At 39.5% G+C, this 22,726-nt stretch overlaps 1 protein-coding gene across 4 annotated transcripts in view; it reads right to left on the reverse strand.

The window, feature by feature from the left end:
* Positions 1-317: 317 nt before the first annotated feature.
* Positions 318-22,726, reverse strand: part of TPK1 (thiamin pyrophosphokinase 1) — a 380,616-nt gene continuing 358,207 nt past the window's right edge. For all 4 annotated transcript variants that reach the window (XM_040260087.1, XM_040260089.1, XM_040260088.1 and 1 more), the window contains one exon: positions 318-907. In XM_040260087.1, coding sequence (XP_040116021.1) covers positions 789-907 — 119 coding nt within the window. In that variant the 3' untranslated portion in view covers positions 318-788. The remainder of the gene's footprint in view (positions 908-22,726) is intronic.

The raw sequence follows: 22,726 nt of genomic DNA on the forward strand, positions 1-22,726 counted from the left end.
GTATTTGCATAAATAATGTAAAAATGATCTCTGATGGTTATGCGCAGCTGCATGCTAGCTCAGCGGGCCCCACTTTTCTCCACTTACAACTCGACCCTCCCTCTGTCGTAGCACCAGAGAGAAGAGAGAAGCCACTCTCATTCTTTACAGCAACACTGGGCTTGTGTCATGTAAAGCAGCTGGGTGGGTTCTACTTGTTTTAAATTTTAATAATCAGGCTAGTGACTTTTTATTTATCATTAAAAGATAATACCCCAAACTGCTAAGGTCAGAATAAAATGGTGTGGTTCTAGCATCCCAAGCTAGAAAGAATTATGTTTTTCAGTGAAAGGGAATCCACATAAGACTGACAGCGCTAACATTATGAGATAGAAGCAAGCATTTAAGGATCAACAGGAGGAGGTGTATGTGCTGGACACCACAGAACCTCAGAGCTTTTTCAGCTTCAAAATTACAAACAGTTTTCTGGGGGTACATAGAGTGATTAATAAGAGTGATCAGGACTGAACTTGAGAGTGAGATGACCCATGTTAGTTTTCCAACTGAATCTAACAGAGCATATTTACTTTAAATAATAACGACCCCCACCCCCCACTGGTCAGAGTAAAACTGAGATCTGTCATTTATAGTGCTCCCTGAATGATCAGAACATGAAAAGTCTTTAAAACTAGTGGGCCTCCCAGGGGACAGGTTTAGATCCTGCCAGCCCAGGTGGACTGTTCTTGTTGAGCACGATGTTGTTGGCAAATGAGGTATGTCAGAGGCACAGCGACGGAGGTCAGTGCTGGTCAGATTTTTACGGCCATGGTCCAGAGCAGGGGATGGTCCGTCTCCACAGTCACAACACCAGATCCGTCGTAGGCGTTGGAAGTGCTGACTAGTGTTCCAAAGCTGAGCGTCTGATGTGCTGTAAGAACGTAAGAAAACACAGGTTTGGTGAGAGCCAACTTCCCTCCAGTGTAGACTGACTGTTGAGTTACCAAAAAGCAATTAAGCACACACTTGGAATTAATAGATGATCTGTAAGTGGGATTCTAAAGCTGAAAGTTTCTATAACTTGCTGTGACCACTCCTCCTAGAGTTGGCTACAGGTTATTTATCCGTTTGGGGAATATGTCAGTCTCAACACTAAATTTCAGTAAAGTGTTTTCTTTTTCTTCTTTACCAATTGTAAAACCAACATCCATTTCTGTAACAGGTTACTTACTTCCTTGCCTGGGTGCAATTTTAATTTTTTGATGATTCAGAATTAACATTTTAATATTTAATTAAGCTCTATAAAAAGGCAGTTTTAGTTTCGAGTATAAATGATATGGAACAGAAAGCTAATTATTAAAAAAAAAAAAAGTATAGGATTTTGGTTGTTTTTTTCCTCATAAAGAAAGACAAGCCAAAGTGAACGAGGCTCGCTTTGTGTAAAATTAATCAGAACTCAGAGGTCAAAAAGCAGACTTCCAGGTCATTACTTAATTGTCAAAATAAAGGTTTTGGAGTTACGTTGTATTATTAAAATTTATATATTTATAAATTACATAAATCTGTACACAACTATATATATATTTATTTCCTAACAAAAGTTTGCTGAAGTTAACATGTAGGAATCCATTGGTAACCTCATTTCTCTTTGCTTATAAAAGAGCAGTTCACATTATTGACATGACTTTAAATCGTGACTGTCTTGTCAACATGCCCTGATATAATCAGAAGAAATCAGAAAGGGAAAAATAAACGTTACGCAGAGAAATAAACAAATGTCAAGAGCCAGAAAAGGCCTCTTTTCCTTCCAACAAAGTGCAACTATGAAGTTGCACAGCTTTGAAGTAAATAAAATAATTCAATTATAATGGTCACTCCCCGCTAGAGGGAGCCTGTTATCCTTCTGAGGAAATTTTGAAAAGGCAATTTAAAAATTCAGAAACAGTATTATAGGATAATATATCATCAGTATTACCAGTTCACACAGTTTACTTATTAAAAGTCAAATTATTTCTTTTTCATAGTTGTCAACACATTCACTAATGCAAACAGGAAGTTACAAACGGAAACTGCAGGAATGCAGAGTCAACCTCATGTGACTGTTGCCCTAAGAGGCAGTTCAGTGTTTTTGCCTCTCCAGTAATCTGGAGCTTTTCTTAGATGAGGTTTCTGAATGATATGAATAAACATACACATTAAATTTACAAATCCAGGCATAATTACATATGCAGAGGGTTAGGGTGATGGTTGTGGAGGGAGTCACAGGAAGTCTGTTAAGGAAAGAAACCTTGTTCTCCTAAAGGTTGGGGAATAGTTTACACATTTCATACCATTTATTTAGAAAGGCAATTTAGGGGGTTTCAGAGGACTAGCTTTAGAGTTGGAAACTCCCCAGTGAAACAGTGGGTACACACAACCCACCTGGACTCAACACAGTACATTTAAGATTCTGGTGACTAATTAGGTTAAAATCCTAGTTTGCACCTGGGCTCAAAGAACAGGAGTACAAAATTACTTTTCTAGTTTGCTGCTGCACACAAATTCCTTTCTGAAGGCAGAGTAGGGACTTTGGATTATCCTGGGTAGACAACCATATTATATATATTGTTTTTTCTAAGACATTGTTGCATCATAAATAATTTTTAAATAGGAAAAGAACTGAAATAGCTTTATTAAGATATAAGAATGTACAGTGTTTACTTTGCATGAACTATCTGAATTAAGGCCATTTTTACCCAATCTTATAAATCACGTTTTCTTTCTTTTTTTCCGCAATGTTTAAAATTCCACCAGGATCAGTTATTAAACATGTTTTAGTTGGTTTTGGGTGCTATAACAAAATGCATAAGCTGAGTGGTTTAAATAGCAGACATGATTTCTCGTAATTCAGAGGCTTGGAAAGCCCCACATCAGGGTACCAGCATGGCTGGTTCTGGTAAGTCCCCTCTTCCTGGCCGGTTTACAGATAGCTGCCTTCCTGCTGTGTTCTCACATGGTGGGGAAATGCCCTACCTCTTCTTTTTGTAAGGGTGCTAATCCCATCATGAGGGTTCCATGAGGTTCTCAATTATCTCCCAAAGGCTCCGCTCCAAATACTGTCACATTGGGGATTATGGCTTCAATACATGAATTTAGGGGGACACAAACACTCAGTCCATAACAATGGTTACACTTAATGGAAAGGTTACAGTGAAATTCATTTGTTTCCACCTCTATGAAAAATAGCATAAAAATGATAGAAGACAAAGATAAATAAACTGAATACACAAAATCATGAAATTCAGTTTACTCTGTCACTACAGTTATTTTAGAGTATGTTTTTTTCAAAGAATTATGCTTTTAGACAAAACATTCAAGTCTCTTTTAGAAGAAAAGAAAAAATTTTAATAAAGTATTTGAAATTAATACTGAACTCCCCTCTCCCAAGTGTCTGAGGGTCAATCATGAAATAAAATACATAAGATTGGCAGAGAGATAACTTCCTGTAGACAGCAATAAAACAAATTACTTTTTATTATTTTTCCTCTAGTTTTGAGAAAATTGACATATAATACTGTATAAATTTAAGATGTATAGCACATATAATGACTTGTGCATATAGTATGAAATAATTTACAAAATAAGTTTAGTTAACATCCATTACCTTATATAATCACATTTTTTCCCTTGTGATGAGAACTTTATAATGTCTGTTCTCTTACCACTTTTCAAATATACCATACAGCATCGGCAAGGATTCTCACAATGTTGTATATTACATAGCCAGTACTTATTTATCTTATAACTGGAAGTCTGTATCTTCTGATCACTTTTATCTCACTCTCTCCACTCCCTGAGTCTGGCAATCACAAATCTGATATTTTTTCTATGAATCTGAGTCTTTCAGATACCATGTGTAAGTGAGATCATACAGTATTTATCTTTCTTATTTCACTTAGCATAATACCCTCAAGGTCTGTTCATACTGTTGCAAATGGCAGGGTTTCCTTTTTATGACTGAACAGTATTCCACTATACACTACATTTTCTTTATCTGTCTGTTGATGGACACTTAGCTTGTTTCCATATCTTAGCTATTGTAAGTAATGCTGTAATGAAGATAGGAGTGCAGTTATCTTTGGATGTAGGGATTTTGCTTCCATTGGGTATACACCCAGAAGTGGGATTGTTGGTAATATGGTAGATTTATGTTTAATTTTGAGAAACCTCCATACAGTTTTGCATGTGGCTGTACCAATTTACATTTCCACTAACAGTGCACAAAGGTTCCTTTCTCTCCATGTCCTCTCCATAATTTGTTCTTTTGTCTTTTTGATGACAGCCAGTCTAATAGGTATAAGGTGATAACTTAGTGTGGTTTTGAGTTAATTTCCCTGATTAGTGATGTAAACTACCTTTGCATATGTCTACTGGCCTTCTGTATGTCTTCTTGGAAAAATGTTTATTCAGGTCCTTTGACCATTGGCTTTTTTCAGTTCTAGGAGTTCTTTATTGGAGAAGGCAATGGTACCCCACTCCAGTACTCTTGCCTGGAAAATCCCATGGACGGAGGAGCCTGGTAGGCTGTAGTCCATGGGGTCGCTGAGAGTTGGATGCAACTCAGTGACTTCACTTTCACTTTTCACTTTCATGTACTGGAGAAGGAAATGGCAACTCACTCCAGTGTTCTTGCTTGGAGAATCCCAGGGACAGCGGAGCCTGGTGGGCTGCCATCTATGGGGTCGCACAGAGTCGGACACGACTAAAGCAACTTAGCAGGAGTTCTTTATATATTTTGAATATTAACCCCTTCTCAGTATGATTTGCAAATATCTAATCCCATTGCTTTGGTTATCTTTTTGTTTTGTTATTGTTTCTTTTGCTGTGCAGAAGCTTTTTAGTTTGATGTAGTCCCACTTGTTTTTTACTTTGCTGCTTGTGCTTTAGATATCATATGTAAAAAATCATTGCTAAGACCCATGTCAGGAAGCATTATTCCTGTTTTCTTCTAGTTTTATGGTTTTATTTAATGTCTTAATCCTTTACGAGTTAATTTTTGGTGAGTGATGTAAAAATCGGGATCTAATTTCACTCTTTTACATGTGAATATCCAATTTCCCAGCACCATTTATTAGACAGCTTTTCTCCATTGATTCTTGGCTCTCTTTTTGTATTGAAGTGAAGTGAAGTCACTCAGTCGTGTCCGACTCTTTATGACCTGTGGACTGTAGCCCACCAAGCTCCTCCATCCATGGGATTCTCCAGGCAAGAATACTGGAGTGGGTTGCCGTTTCCTTCTCCAGGGGATCTTCCTGACCCAGGGATCGAACCCAGGTCTCCCACATTGCAGGCAGACGCTTTAACCTCTGCACACCAGGGCTCACTGTATACGCACTGGTTCTCAATTCTGCTTCATTGGATTATGTATCTTTATACCAGTAGCATAATGCTTTTATTGTTTCCCTGGTGGCTCAGACGGTAAACAATCCGTCTGCAATGCAGGAGACCTATTTTGATCCCTGGGTTGGGAAGATCCCCTTGAGGAGGGCATGGCAACCCACTCCAGTATTCTCCCTGGAGAATCCCCATGAACAGAGGAACCTGGCGGGCTACAGTCCATGGGGTCGCAAAGAGTTGGACACTGAGTGACTAAGCTCAATGCTTTTTATTGTTCTATCTTTATATAGTATAGTTTGAATTCAGGAACTGTGATGTCTCCAGCATTGTTGTTTTTTTTTTTCTCAGTATTGCTTTGGCTATTCAGAGTTTTTGTGTAGTTTCATATGAATTTTAGGATTTTTTTTTTCTTCTGTAAAAATGTCATTGCAATCTTGACGGGGATTGAATCTATAGGTGGCTTTGAGTGGTACAGATATTTTAACAATATTCTTTCAATGCATGATCATGGAGTGTCTTTTCATTTCTTTTACTCTTCAATTTCCTGCATCTGTATTATAGTTCTCAATGTAGAGATCTTTCATCGCCTTGGTTAAATTTATTGCTAAGTATTTTACTATTCTTGATACTACTGTAAATGAGAGTTTTTTTTTTCCCCCAGATAAGTCATTGTTAGTATATAGATATATTTTTGATTTATGTATCTTGAATTTCATATCCTGCAACTTTACTGAATTCATTGATCTGTTTTTTGATTGCATATTTAGGCTTTTTTATACATAAAATCATGTCATTTACAAACAAATTTATGTTTTCCTGTCCAATTTGGAAGACTTTTATTTTTCTTGCCAGATTTCTCTGGTTTGGACTTCCAGTGCTGTTGATGAGAAGTGATGAGAGTGGGCATCCTTGTCTTGTTCCTGATCCTAGAGGCAAAGTCCTCAGTCTTTCACCTTTGAGTATGGTGTTAGGTGGGGCTTGATATACATGGCCTTCCTTTATATACTGAGGTGCATCTCTTTCCTACAGCTAGTTTGTTGAGACGTTTTATCATGAACGGATGTTAAATTATGTCAAAACTTTTCCTGCATCTATTGAGAGAATCATATGAGTTTTATCTTTCATTCTGTTAGTGTGACATATTGAATTTACTGGTATACATATGTCGAACTATTCTTGCCTCCGAGAATGAATCCTGCTTGGTCAATGTGTATGATCCTTTCAATGTGCTGCTAAATTGGGTTGGCGGTTTTGTTGAAAAATTTTGCACCTATGTTTATCAGGGATATTGGTTTGTAGTTTTGTTTTGTTGAGGTGTCCTTACCTGGAAATGCTAGCCTTGTGACATGAGTTTGGAAGTGTTCTCTTCTTCGATATTTTTGGATATTTTGAGGATTGGTGTTAACTGTTCTTCAAATGTTTGGTAAAATGTATCAGTGAGAAGACATCTGGCCCTGGACTTTTCTTTTTCGTGAGATTTTTGATCACTGACTCAATACTCTCCTACTAATTGGTTTGCTCAGAGTTTCTATTTCTTCCTAATTGAGTCACAATAGGCTCTGTGTATCTATAATTTATCTACTGTTTTTGTTGTTGGTGTATGGTTGGTCACGGGAGCTTCTTTATGAACCTTTGTATTTCTATATTATCAGAAAAATCTCCCTCCTCCCCTTGGGATTTCTCTCGAGACGCCGCAGCAGAAAAGGGCCTCATCTCGTGTTGAGGGGAGAATCTCCTGGTTTTTCTCCAGTTGCAGCAGGAAACTTGGGGTTCCTCTCGAGTTACGGCGGGGACCTCAGGGACCTGCTCGTGTGGCCTCAGGAAAGTCCAGTCTCCGTGCGAGTGGCGAGGGGCCTCTCTGGATTCCTCTCCAGTCGCTGCCGGGGCCGCGGTCCTCATCTGGAGTTGAGGCCGGAACCTCAGGGTTCCTCTCCAGTGCTGACATGGATCTCGGGGTTCCTCTGGAGTTTCCACAGGGGAGTCAGGCCTCGTCTCGTGTGGAGACACGCAAGTCCACTTTCTTCTCGAGCTGGAAAAGCAGTGTCAGGCTTCCTGTCGAGTTGACATAGGGATCGGTGGCTTTCTCCCGAGGTGCCCCAGGGCTGTCACACCTGCCATCGTGTGTTGAGTCGATCCTCGGGGTGACCGTCGAGTCAGTGCAGGGGAGTCAGGTGTGTCTGGAGTGGATTGGGACATCAGGGTCTTTTGGAATGGTGGCATGGCTTAGTTTTATTAATTTTTTCTCAATTGGTTTTCTGGTCTCTGTTTCATTTTTTAATGTTCTAAAGTCTATTTCTGCCTAACTTTAGGCTTAGTTTGTTCTTCATGTTCTAGATTCTTGAGGTATAAAAGGTTGAGATCTATTTTCTTGAGGTACACATTTATAGATATAAACTTTCCTCTGAGACCTACTTTTGCTGTACCTTATAAGTCTGTATGTTTTGGTTCTATTTTCAATTGTCTCAAGATACTTTTTTTCATTTAGTTTCATCTTTGCTCTATTGGTTTTTCAGGACAGTGTTAAGTATTTCACTTCCAAGTATTCACAAGTTTTCTAGTTTTCCTTCTGTTATGATTTCCAGTTTCATACCATTGTGGTCAGAGAAGATATTTGATAAGATTTCAGTCTTTGTGAATTTGCTAAAACTTGTTTTATGGCCTAACATATAATCATGCTAGAAAATGTTCTGAGTGCACTTGAGAAGAATGTGTATCCTGCTGTTATTAGACCCAATATTCTGTGTATGTCTGTTACAACTTAGTCAAGTGCTGTTCAAATCCATTGTTTCCTTACTGATTTTCTGTCTAGATGATCTGTCTTTGTGACCCCATGGACTGTATAGTCCATGGAATTCTCCAGGCCAGAATACTGGAGTGGGTAGCTATTCCCTTCTCCAGGGAATTTTCCCAACCCAGGGATCAAACCCAGGTCCTCCCACATTGCAGGTGCATTCTTTACCAGCTGAGCCACCAGGAAGCCCCCATTATTAACCATGGGGCATTACAGTCCCCAACTATTTGTTGTTTCTGTCTGTCTGTTTCTCCTTGTGGTTCTGTTTTATATAGTTAGGTGCTCTAATGTTGGGTGGGTGCCTAAATATTTACAATTGGTGTATCTTCTTGATGGAATGACCCCTTTATCGTTATATAGTGACATTCTTTTTATCATTTTTAGCTTCAGTTCAGTTCAGTTTCTCAGTCGTGTCTGACTCTTGGCAACCCCATGGACTGCAGAATGCCAAGCTTCCCTATCACCAACTCCCGGAGTTTACTCAAACTCATGTCCATTGAGTCGGTGATGCCATCCAACCATCTCAACCTCTGTTGTCCCCTTCTCCTCCTGCTTTCAATCCTTCCCAGCATCAGGGTCTTTTCCAGTGAGTCAGTTCTTTGCATCAGATGGCCAAAGTATTGGAGTTTCAGCTTCAGCATCAGTCCTTCAGGACTGATTTCCTTTAGGATGGACTGGTTGGATCTCCTTGCAGTCCAAGGGACTCTCAAGAGTCTTCTCCAGCACCACAGTTCAAAAGCCTCAATTCTACGGCACTCAGCTTTCTTTATAGTCCAACTCTCACATCCATACTGGAAAAACCATAGCTTTGACTAGACAGACCTTTATTGGCAAACTAATGTCTCTACTTCTTAATATGCTGTCTAGGTTGGTCACAGGTTTCTTCCAAGGAGCAAGTGTCTTTTAATTTCATGGCTGCAGTCACCATCTGCAGTGATTTTGGAGCCCCCAACAATAAAGTCATTGTTTCCACTGTTTCCCCATCTATTTCCCATGAAGTGATGGGACCGGATGCCATGATCTTTGTTTTCTGAATGATGAGCTTTAAGCAAACTTTTTCATTCTCCTCTTTCACTTTCATCAAGAGGCTTTTTAGTTCCTCTTCACTTTCTGCCATAATGGTGGTGTTATTTGCATATCTGAGGTTATTGATATTTCTCCCGGCTGATCTCTGGTTCCTGTCTTTTCTAAATCCAGCTTGAACATCTGGAAGTTCACGGGTCACGTATTGCTGAAGCATGGCTTGAAGAATTTTGAGCATTACTTTACTAGCATGTGAGATGAGTGTTGAGCATTCTTTGGCATTGCCTTTCTTTGGGACTGAAATGAAAACTGACGTTTTCCAGTCCTGTGGCCACTGCTGAGTTTTCCAAATTTGTTGGCATATTAAGTGCAGCACTTTCACAGCATCATCTTTTAGAATTTGAAACAGCTCAAATGGAATTAGCTTAGTGTCTACTTTTCCTGATATGAGTATGGCTACTCTTGCAGTGGAAAGGAAAAAAGAGGAATTAAGTTTTTATTCTTTCCATTTCTTGAGATCAAAGAAGATAAACAGAACAGTGAGCAAGGCCTGAACATTCATAGTTTTTGGTTTTTACTTTATCTGCTCCTAACTCTGAATGTCTATAACTAAGTTTGCTATTCTGTCCCCTAACTCTGTATGAGCTATACATTTCGCACCTATTATTCTTTGACTCTATGCCAAATATGCCCTGCAACTGGTGCTCCTCTTTACAGCAGTCTCTTGTCTTGTAGTTACCCATCAGAAAGAAGGCCTGCAGAGCCAAGGAATCGTCAGACTCAGCTACTGGGATACTGACACCGGTCTGTGACTGGTTTTGAAACAAAGCAAGAGGAAGAAGACAAGATCCAAACACCTTTGTTCCTCATCGCCGACTCCTGATGGTGAGACTTCAGCTTATATAAGCCCCCGCCTGGTGGGCTGCTGTCTGTGGGGTCGCACAGAGTCGGACACGACTGAAGCGACTTAGCAGCAGCAGCAGCAGACTCCTCATGGGGTGGGGGTAGGGGGGGGCACATTTCTTGAGGGAGAAGCCTACTGTGTTCCCCTCTCTGCTGACTGAGAAATTAAAGGCACCTTTCTATTTTGTCCAGACTGTCTCCATAATTTTTATTCATCTTTGGTAGGTAGAAAAAGCCAAATTTTGGGGCAGCCACGCTACCGTTGTTTTCTTGGTTATCATTTGCTTGAACTGCCTTTTTCCATCCTTTCAGTCTCAGCCTGTGTCTTTACAGTGAACCTTTTTGTAGGCAGTATATTTTTTTATTTTGCTTTTTGAGTCAGTCAGCCAATTCTGTGTCTTTGATTGAAGTAACGTACTTATTGCTGGAGGACACACCATTGCCATTTTGTTATTTTGCTGTTTTGTAGCTCCGTTGTTCCTTGTTTCTTATCCTGCTGCCTTTTTTTTTGTGATGATGACTTTTTGTACTGGTGTACTTTCACTTTTTCATGATCTTTTGTGTAACAAGCTTTTCCTCTGTGGTTGCTATGAGCCTTATATAAACCATCTTACCATTATGATATCCTGTTTTAAGCTGATGACAACTTAACTTCAATAGTATTTCTGCAATTACCATTTACTTCGTCCTCTGTCACATGTTACAGTTTACATATTTTTTATATTGTGTATACAGTAACAACTATAGAAGTTACAGCTTCTTAATACATTTTTTTAAACTTTTAAACCAGAGCTGTAAGAGAATTATGTGCCACTGTTACCATATCAAATAATCTGATTTGATTATTTACCAATACCAGGAAGTTATATACTCATGTTCATCTGATTTTATGATGTAAATAAACATTTTATTTCTCCGTGAAGAACTCCCTTTAGCATTTCTTGTAAGGCAGGCCTAGTGGTGATAAACTCATTCAGCTTTTGTTTGTTCAGGCAAGTATACCTTCATTTCTGAAGGACAGCTTTGCCAGGTATAGAATTGTTGACAGATTTTTTTCTTCCAATAGTTTGAATATATTATCCCATTCTCTCCTGGCCTGAAAAATTTCTTTTGAGCAATCTGCCCATTATGGGAATTCCCTTAAATATAATGTGTTCCTTTCTCTCGCTGCGTTGAAGTCTTTTTTGTCATTGACTTTTAGAACTATTTGGGTCACTCTGTTGATATTTGGTGTCCTTTGGGCCTCATGAATCCAAATGTCCGTTTCTTTCCTTATTTTTCAGCAAGTATTGCTTTATACGGGCTTCCCTGGTGGCTCAGCTGGTAAAGAATCTGCCTGCAATGTGGGGAACCTGGGTTTGATCCCTGGGTTGGGGAGATCCCCTGGAGGAGGGCATGGCAGCCCACTCCAGTATTCTGGCCTGGAGAATCCCCATGGACAGAGGAGCCTGGTAAGCTACAGTCCATGGATTCACAAAGAGTCGGACTTGACTGAGCAACTAAGCCGAGCACACATTGCTTTTATACATTTCCTGCCCCTTTATCCTCCTGGGGAACACATAATGCAGATATTGTTTCTTTTCATGGTGTCCTGTAAGTCACATAGGTTTTCTTCAACTCTTTTCCTCTGACGGAATAATTTCAAATGCCTGTCATTGCTTCTTTCTACTGCATGGTCAATTCTGATTTTAAAGCTCTGTACTAAATTTTTTGAGTTCAGTCATTATATTCTTTAGATCGAGGACTTCTGTTTGGTTTATTTTTGATGGTTTCTATTTTTTTGTTGATCTCATTTTGTTCATGCATTTTCCCCCCCTGATTTCATTAAGTTATCTGTCTTCTTATAGTTCACTAAACTTCTTTAAGAGGATCATCCTGAATTCTTTGAATTTCGTGGATTTCCATTTCCTTAGGGTCATTTATTGGCATTTTATTGTAATAGATTCCACTGGTACTATTATGTTTACCTGATTTTTCCTGATCCCTGGTTTCTTACATTGGTATTTGCACATTTGAGTAAACACTCTCATCTTCTAGACTTAACAGGTTACATTTGGCAGACAGTCCTTCCAGTCAGCTCAGCTTGGGACTGTGGACATGTGAGTGGGTAGACCCCTTGGACAGGTGGGGCTTGCCATCAGGGTGGTCTTTGTGGGCAAGGCCACGCCTGAGCTCTGAAGTTGTAGGGTGTATGCTGTGGCTGGACAGGACTGCTGGCTTGGTTCTCTGGCCACGTGAGGCTTTTGGAGGGGGCTCTGTGGTTGCCTGGGTTCTCTGGTCAGGCTGCCTGGATTCTCTGGTCAGGCTGCCTGGATGGTCAGGACTGGTACTGTACTTGTCAGCAGCTGTGGTTATGAATTAGCTCACCTGTCTGACCAGGACAGCCGAATGGGCCCCCCAGTCAGCGCAGCCCATTGTTTAAGGACCTGGACTGTGCACCCGATTCTCTGGCCAGTGCAGAAGGTGAGACACACTGGTCTGTTCTCTGCTCAAGCAGCACTGTAGGTGGGGCTGGAGGACGGGCTCCAGTTTCCTGTGTGCAGGAGGGTGCTTCAGCCTCATGCTTGCATTCTAGGACCGTCACAACGGTGTCTTGTCTGTGGATAGTTGTTAGGGCTTCTTGTGAAGGCGACTGAAGTGGGGAATGACCCACGTTTCCATCTTCACGATGTCACTCCTTCACAGATTCCTCTTTCATTTTTACCCCAGAGGACTGGCTGGCTGAACATTTAATTTCAAGTCAACATTTAAAACACTCAAATTCAAAATTTTTTCCATTTTTGTTTGTACAGAGTACAGAGGAACTAAATATAGTTGTTCTAAGACAACCAGTCAGCCTGTTTTTAACTGTAGACAAAAAATAAAAGTGATAGTTATATGTGAAACTATAAGCAACCATGTAATATGTGATAAACATAACCTAAACTTGCTTGCTCTGTTTGAATATAAAAGTTGTGCCTTATCTATTTGCTTCAAAGACATCACCATCAATTGTTTTAAGGAAAAAGCATAGTCTAATGATAATAAGAATATTGGCTTGTGAGGACCGGTTAAATTCCTCTTCCAATGAAATTTAATGTGAATTATATTATGGAACACAGAAGCATAGTCTGACTTTTGAGACTTTCATGTTTTAGAGAAATAGAAGTGAAAAATATGGGCAACATTAAAATTGATTTTATAATTTTCATTCATTATCTCAAACTTTTCTTTCCTGGAGCAAAGGATGAGAACTAGGCACTTAATATTCTATTGCTCTCAGTGATGTCCCACAGCTTTTCTCCAAAGCTGGAAAGACAGAAGACTGCAAAGCCGAGGTTGGCAAATTGGCAGAATTCAAATATTCAGCTCTCTTCCTGTCAGCTGGAGGGAAGGAGGGCCATTTGCCCTGGGTGCCAGCCCACCTCACTTCTGTAAGTAACAGTGAGGCTGTGTTCTTTTGAAGTGGGTGAGTGCGTGCACGCTAGTCACTTCGGTCGCGTTCAACTCTTTGCAACCCTATGGACTGTGGCCCGTCAGGTACCTCTGTCCATTGGATTCTCCAGGCAAGAACACTGGAGTGGGTTGCCCCAGGGATCAAACCTGCATCTCCTGCACTGAAGGCAGATTCTCTGCCACTGAGCCACTGGGGAAGCGCCTCTGAAGTGGGTGACAGTGTGTAAAGGAGTCCTGTGGAGACCTGACGCACTCAAGCATAGGAAAGCAAGAGCGGCGAGCACTGGATCCCTCTGCACCTGTAAGACTGTTCTGCTTAGATGCCACCAAGGAGGCATCTCGCTGTCAAAACCTAGGAGCCCCTTCATGATGTTAGTAGGTCGGACCTAGGATTAAATCATGGCTCTCCCACTCTAGTTCTATCAACTTGGTTATTTACCTTTCCAACTTCAGTTTCCTCATATGTGCAGTGTGAACAATCATGTCTACTTCACAGAGAAGCTGTACAGATTATATAGTCAAAGTTCTAACATTTTCATCCCTTTTGCTTCTGTTATTCTGCCAATAAGATCAGAATTTCCTCTCCTACCTTAACAGTCTTTTAAAATGAAAAAAAAAAAAAAGATGTCATGATTTGAACAATTAGCAAATGCGTTAATTCAGCTACTACTTTATAGCCAGCTGATAGACAAAATGAGATAAACTCTGCCAGGCTAGGTTATGTGTGGTACTTAAAATCGTTTCAGGTGTCATCTGCATACATGTATAAACTTATGTGTTTGACATGTAATTATGAAGTGCCTGTGCTGGCACTAAGGATACAGACATGAATGTGTGTGCCTTCAAGGACTTTACCTTTTACTAAAAGGTAAAGATGTGTATATAGTCTGATTCAGGAGATGGGATGGAAGCGTGAGGCAGGAGCTAATGAGGTTGGAGCCAAAATGGGTTGTATATTCTAATGGGAGGCCACAGACATCCCATCCCCCAGAAGCCTGGCTTCCCCCAAATCTGTAAGTTTAAGAAATTATTTAAAAGGTAATGCAAACATATCTAAAATCCAATAAAACTGAGGGAGTGAAAGAGAAGGAAGTGAACAAGCTTTGTCTGGGAAATGCTTGGCAAAGAAGTGGTATTTCAGATGGAGTGATTCCCCTTCATTCCAGACATTATCTGAGCACTTATTGTGTTCAAGGTACAGCAGGTTTTTATCTGCAATTTACGGATGAGGAAAATGAAGCTCAAGAGGTTAAATCCACAGGCTATGATGATCATAAAAGTTGTTAGACACATGTTACTAGGGAGGTTAAAGCAATACTTTGAAGAGCTCTAAAAAAAAAAAAAAAAAAAAAAAGAGGAACGGATGCTGGTCTTTTTCCCTAAAGTGCAGAACTGTCAGTAGCCTGACAGAGTAGGGTAAGTGGATGACTTAGTGACTTAGTGAGACCGATAAAACCGCTCTCAAGACTTAAAGGAATACTGTCTCTTCCATACAGACACATGTTTAATGAACCTATTATGATGAATCTCTAGGTTCCCTACCATCCTGGAATATTAGGTTAAGTTCTAGGAGTTAATTAGACTTACTGGACATCATTAACTATTTCAGACATAATGGAACCACTGTATGCTCTATATCCATCAATTATTCTCTGAAGATGCTCAGCCTATTTAGAGTAATGGCTGTACATTAAGAAAATGTGACTCAGGTTTTGTTAGCAGAAAAGCAAACCATCTGCCTCTAAAACCAATTCTCTGTGATTGGTCTTTACACTTTTAATTTTTTGAACTACAGATTTAAAAAATGTCTCTACATACATAGGTGAGACAGACTTTCTATTTAAAATTGCTAATTTACATTTTAAAATAGGAACTCTGAGTAGGAGTATTATTATTAAAACAGCATTTATATTCTGCTGTTATAAAATGGCATTTATATTATGGTGGCTCTTGAAAATTTTCAAAAATTAAATTGATATATTGCTTTTTCATTTCTTGAAGGCAGAAAGTCAGACTGTTTCCAGTTTTGATGTGTAGAGTGCATGAAACTTCTATTCTCTTAGCAAGTTTCAAATATTCAACTCACTATGCACTGTTAACTGTAATCACTATGCTATATTATCACATTCCCATGACTTATTTATTTGATGGCTGTACCTTGTGATCACTTTCACGCATTTCTCCCATCCTTCCGCCCCACCCCCTGACTTCTGGCAATCACCGGTATGTTCTTTGTATCAATGAGACTGGTTTTTATTGCATATTTTAGATTCCACATATAAATCAGACCACCCTGTATTTCTTTCTCTGTCTGATGTACTTCACTTAGCAGAATGCCCTCAAGGTCCATCCATGTTGCTACAAATGGCAAGATTTCCTTCTTTTTATGGCTGAATAATATTCCTGTGTGTATGTATAAAATCTCACATTTTCTTTATCCATTTATCCATTGACGGACACAAAGTTGTTAAAGTTGTTTCCATGTCTTGACTATTGCAGATAATGCTGCAGTGAACATGAGGGCAAAGATAGCCCTTCGAGTTGGTGTTTTCCTTTTCTTTGGATTAAATGCCCCGAAGTGGGGCTGCTGGGTTAGATAAAAGTGCTATTCTCAATTTGTTGAGGAAGCTCACCAATTTACTGTCACCACAACGCACAAGGGTTCCCTTTTCTCTACAGCCTCAGCAACACTTGCTATCTTTTTTGATAAGAAGAGAAGTCTAGCAGGTGTGAGGTGAACATAACTGACTGTGGCTTTGATTTGCAGTTTCCTGATGATTAGGAGAAAAGGCTATTCCGATCCCCTGCCCATTTTTTAATTGGATTGTTTGGATTTTTACTATTGAGTTGTATGAGTTCTTTATATATTTTAGACATTAATACCATATCTATGATTGGCAAATATTTTCTCCCTTTTAGTAGGCTGAGTTTTCATTTTGTTAATGGTTTCCTCTGCAGAAGATGGTATTCCTTTCCTGCACAGAGACTTTTTATAGTTTAATGTAGTACCACTTATTTGTTATTTTTTGCTTCTGGGGTCAAGTCCAAAAAAAAATCATTGCCAAGTAAATGGCAAGGCTCTTTTTCTGTACGTTTTCTTCTTGGAGTTTTATGGGTTCAGGTCTTATGTTAAAACCTTTAATCCATTTTCAGTTCATTTTTGTGTATGGTGTAAGATAGAGGTCCAGTTTCATTCTTTTGCATGTGGCCATCTACTTTTTCCTACAGCATTTCTTTCTCCATTGTATTCTTGGCTTTATTGTCAAAAATTAGTTGACCATATATGCATGGGTTTATTTTTGGGGCTGTTTGGGTCCACTGATCTGTGTGTCTTCTTTTATGCCATTATCATACTGTTTGATTATTATAGCTTTGTTATATACATCAGGAATCATGATACCTCTGGCTTTGTTAAGATTGCTCTGGTAATTTGAGGTCTTTTGTGGTTCCATACAAATTATATGATTGTTTGTTCTATGTGAAAAATGCCACTGGAATTTTGATAGGGACTGCAGTGAATCTGCAATTGTTCTGAGTAGTATAGACATTTTAACAGTAAGTCTTCTATTAATGGAATATCTTTCCATTTATTTTGTTGCTCCGCCCATGGCAGTTGCTATTGTTCAGTTACTCAGTCGTGTCCAACTCTTTGCAACCCCATCTGCAGCACACCAGGCTTCCCTGTCCTTCACCATCTCCCGGAGCTTGCTCAAACTCATGTCCATTGAGTTGGTGATGCCATTCAACCATCTCCTCCTCTGTCATCCCCTTCCATTTATTTTAGTCTTACTCAATTTCTTCTAACTATGTCTTACAGTTTTCAGTGTGGAGATCTTTCACCACCTGGGTTAAATTTAGGTATTTAATATCTATGTATTCTTTTTGATGAAATTGCAAATGAAATTTTTTTAGTTCCTCTTTCTGGTAATTTATAGTATATTGAAGCACAACAAATTGTTTGTATTGATTTTTTGTATCCTACAACTTTACTGAATTCATTTATTGGTTCTAACAGGTTTTTGGTGAAGTTGTTAGGGTTTTCTCTATGTAATGTCATGTAATTTGCAAATAGTAACAATTTCACTTTTTATTTTCCAATTTAGATGCCTTTTATTTCTTTTTCTTGCCTAATTGTTCTGGCTAGGACTTCCAATACTATGCTGATAAAAGTGGTGAAAGTTGGCCATTTTTACATTCATTTAATTCAATATACAAAAAATTATTTTAATATGTCACCGACATAATAATTATTGAGATATTTTTACTTTATCATATTAAGTCCCTGAAATCTGGTATGTATTATATTTATACTTACAGCATATCTTAATTTGGACAAGTCACATTTGAAATGTTCAAGAGCCAAAGGTAGCTAGTAGTTACCATATTGATTAGACAGTACAGCTCTAGGTTATTTAAACAGGAACCATACTCAAGATTCAATTATCTGTTTTTCCAGAGGAACATTATCTTTTGGATTAATTATACAGATACTGATTTTCATTTCACCTGCATAAAGGGACTTTTACATTCAAAGTAAGCATATCAAATCCATTTGAAATGATTTCCTCTTATTATAGGAATGAATCAAGAAACACTCAGATGCTTAACATATGTTCAGCAGTGAGAAAGACTGCGCCTTCTGCCCTTCAGGATGAAGGTTTAAAAATATGTAGCAAAAATGAAAAACAAACTGAAAATGCAAACCTAACTTAAAATCAGTAGCAGAACATATGTGTGTGTGCATGCAGTCGCTCGGTTGTGTCCAGCTCTTTGCGGCCCCATGGACTGTAGCCCACCGGGCTTCTCTACCCATGGAGTATTCCAGGCAAGAACACTAGCATGGGTTGCCATTTTGAATTCCAGTGGCTCTTCCAGACCCAGGGATCAAACCTACATCTCCTGCACTGACCAGAGGGTTCTTTACCACTAGTGCCACCGGGGACGCCCTAGGAGAATATACACCACATCCCGTAAGGAATGTTGGGATGCCTTCCCGGACATGTGGCAGATGGTCCTCTAATTGTACCACTCACTCCAAATCATCACCTCTCCTTCCCACTCCTCTAAATCTGGAGGAGTGTCTGAGGTGTCTGATCACACCTCTCTCATGTGAGAGAATACTGAGGGACTCTAGCTGCCTACAACCTTCCTGCCCCCAACCCTAAACATAATGGCCTGACAATTAAGGCCCTTCATCGCCTAGTTCCGCCCCTGTAACCTACTGGCCAGCAGCCCCCATGCTACTTGCTTTTCCCTTACTAAACCTAAATGCAGGACTAGATGCTATAAAATTCTTAGAGGAGAACACAGGCAGAACACTCTCTGACATAAATCACAGCAGTATCTCCAGATCCACCTCCTAATGAAAATTAAAAAAAAAAATCACACAAATAGGACCTAATTAAACCTAAAAACTTTGGCACAGCAAAGGAAACCATAAACAAAAAGACAACCCACAGAATGGCAGAAAACATTTGCAAAGTGACTAACAAGGGATTAATCTCCAAACAGCTTAATATTAAAAAAATAAAAATGAAAAATGGGTAGCAGATCTGAACAGACATTTCTCCAAAGACAGCCAAAAAGCACATGAAAAGATGCTCCACATGACTAATTATTAGTGAAATGCAAATCAAAATTACAATGAGATATCACCTCATACGAGTCAGAATGAGCATCAGAATGTCTACAATCAGTAAATGCTAGACAGGGTGTGGCGCAAAGGGAACACTCCTACACTGCTGAGGTAGAGAAGGATACTGAGAGTAACACAAATAACATATTCTGCAATAAAAAGACTCTCCAAAGGCATGTGGGGAGAGGAAAACCTCTTCTTTACTGAAGACTGTCAACTACTAAAGGGAGTTAGCAACAGAAGTAGAATATTAGCAAAGCATCATTTTGTAGTTTCCAATGTAATAACTGGTTCAGGTAAGGACCGTCACTGGATGCTAAAACCACTGAGTAAAATGTTGGGGAGCAAGATATTTACAGTCTCCAAGTAATACTCCACGTAGTACTTTTAATTGAAAAAAAAAAAAAAGGTAGCAGGCAGATCCTGTGACCATCATCGTAACCAGGCAGTCCAGCTTCGCATCACCAGTCATAGGACACACTGACATTACGTGCCTACTGATACAATGCTGGGGTGAAAACAGCATCACTTATTGTAATAATTTCTGCCAAAGAGGCTTCAGCTGAACATAAACATGGGAAAGGGTCAGAGTAATGCAGACTATGAAGCACTTGACAAGCGAGCAGGTCATGTCAAGAAAGATGGAAAAGAGATTTTACTGGATTTTTAAGAGACTAAACTGACATGACAATTAGACATAATGCATGAGTGGTTTTTTTTTTGTTGGTTTTTTAAGTTATGAATAGTACATTATAGGGAAAATTAAGGAATATGAGTATAGACTGCATAACACTATTCTATCAATGCTGTATTTTTTTGGAATAGATCGTAATAGCACTGTTGTTTCACAGGAAAAAATATTCTTGTTCTTAGGAGATAGAAGCTAAAGAATTTCAAGGATCAAATACCACGTATTCAGCATAGTCTGAATTGGTTCAGAAAGCAAAATACACACACATACACACACAGAGAAATGGAAATACAGGAGAATGTTAATAGCTGGTAAATATGGGTAAAAAGTGTATAGATTTTGCTGTATTAAATTTTTTCTTTAGGTTTGAAATATTTCAATATTAAAATTTAGACAAAAATTTGGGAAACAGCCTAAGAACTTGTGGAGGGAAAGGGTTTTCACCTTGTTCACCTTGATTCCCCCAAAGCTGATACCATTATAAGAATCAAAGCAAGAGACAGATGCTCACTGATTTGAAGGGCTTTAAAATAAATCTGAATGGAAGACAATGAATGCCAAATTGAGGAAGAAGTCAGCTGGCCTTTGATACCTGCATCACAGCTTCTTGGAAGAGCCATAAGAAAGGCGGGTTTGAATCCTGGGTCAGAAAGATCCCCTGGAGGAGGGCATGACAACCCACTCCAGTATTCTTGCCTGGAGAACCCCATGGACAGAGGAGCCTGGGGGGCTACAGTCTATGGGGTCACAAAGAGTCAGACACGACTGAAGCAAATTAGCATGCACGCATGCAAGAGAGATGCAGAGCGCTCAGCCTGCTGTGTGGGAAGGAGTCCTTCCTTTGTCAACCTATTGAAGCTCAGCAAGGACAACCTTTACTTAACACTTATTGATGCAGGGGGACCTGAAAATTAACCTGAATTATGTCCCAGAACTTTTCAGCGCCTGGGCAGTGATAAGAGGACACTTACTACTCATTGTTATGCAGGGCTCTGATAGTAAGTCCTTTCTTTCAGGATGTTATCTCTCAAAATCCTCATCTGTAAGACTCCTCCCAAGGTGAGCACTGGTCACCTCTCTATCCTGACAACTAATTCCTTCCTTGAACTCAAATGACTAAGGAAGGGCTATTATAATTCTATTTGAAAGTGGCTGCATTTATCTTCATCTCTGGGAAGTCACACGTTCTCCTTGCCCTTGGATTAGAGCCTTCATTAGAAGGCTCCTGATGTTCAATTTTTCTTCCATCTCTTACATTTCCTGTGTCCTGTCTCCACAGCCTGCTGTTTGAAAAACAGACCAAGGAAACGCTGCTGCTTGGGGGAATCAAGGCTGATTAGGCCAGTTAGAAAAATGCCTCCCAGCATCAGGACTTTCAAATGCTCAGGCTTCTCCAAAATAAACAAAAGTTATTGTTTCTCTTTGTTACAAAGAAAAGGTGTTAGGTCATTAAATGCATTAAATTCTACTTACAGGCCTCGGGTTGCAGTTTAAGAGCCAAATAAAACTATTTTTAGGGAAAAAATACTTTCTGGGTTTATGAAATAAAAAAGGGCCCTCCAAATCCATAAAATGTGACCTGTTTACATTCATTATTGGTGGCAAAATGAATGATCTGTGTAGAACTGGACCAAAACTTTTCAGTGTGAAGAGTCCATAACAGATTTAAATGTACATGCAAAGAGGGGGACATTAGTCTGTCCAAAGGCTGCTCTGAGCTGATTTACTTTGCTCTGTTTTCCCTCACTTCCTGGGGCCCTGCCCTGCCACCTGTGGATGCTGGTGTGCCCCCAAAACATTCACACAAGGGAGGAGAATGCTGGCTATATGTGGCAAGGGTCATCCCAATTTATTGCTGACCAGCTGTAGAACACTAGACAAGTCATCCTGTGCTCATGGCCTCAAGTACCAAAAAAAAAAAAAACAGGGTTGAACTTTCCACTGTAACATTCCTCAGCTGACCTCAGCATCTATATGCAAAATGCCAATAATACCTGTCCTCGGTTACCCCTACCACAGCTGTTGTGAAGATGAAGGGGTTAATGTTGATAAAGGGCTTTGACTTCTCCATGAAAGTATTGAAAATGTGTTGTGTTATCATCATCATTTCATCTGCGTGGAGGCAGCTTTAAAGTGGCATTTGCTTCTATCCTTCAAATGTCAACAGAGATTATTCTAAGTCCATCAAACAGATGGAAATGGCATAGAAAAGTGAAGAAAGAAAAGAATATGTGAGGTAGCAAAGGATAATTACTTAACATCAATCTCAGACCTGCAGGTGACATCCACACAATCTATGCTGTTTTAGGATTTACCAGTCAAATCAGATAACCCTTAGCAGACTGACAAATAAAAAACATATAAACATTATGCTCAGAAAAAGGCATAAACATATTGGGAGGAGTGTTACAGGACGCTGTGAGGGACGAGATGAGAATGACATGTGTGGGGTTGGAAAAAGACAGTGGCAGCCCCCAAAAACTGCTTTGAAGGGCATAACTCATTTGAATAAGATTTGATTAAATCAGTCCATAAACCAGCCTATGTATGTGCTCTGTACTCAGTTGCATCTGACTCTTTGCAATGCCATGGACTGTAGCCCGCCAGGCTCTTCTGTCCATGGAATTTTCCAGGCAAGAATACTGGAATGGGTTGTCATTTCCTACTTCAGGGGATCTTCTCCACCCAGGGATCAAACCTGAGTCTCTTGAGTCTCCTGCGATAGCAGGCGGATTCTTCACCACTGCGCCACTTGGGATGCCCAGTCTATGAATACTTCATGCATAATGACATCTGTAAGAACTAGGATATATATTGTTCTAATTGGTGAAGGGACCTATTAATCTTATTGATAACTGTATAGATTTCAACTGGCGACAGTATGTGATGTGTAGGA

Source organism: Oryx dammah, unplaced genomic scaffold (assembly GCF_014754425.2).
Source record: "Oryx dammah isolate SB20612 unplaced genomic scaffold, SCBI_Odam_1.1 HiC_scaffold_18, whole genome shotgun sequence".
NCBI lineage: Eukaryota > Metazoa > Chordata > Mammalia > Artiodactyla > Bovidae > Oryx > Oryx dammah.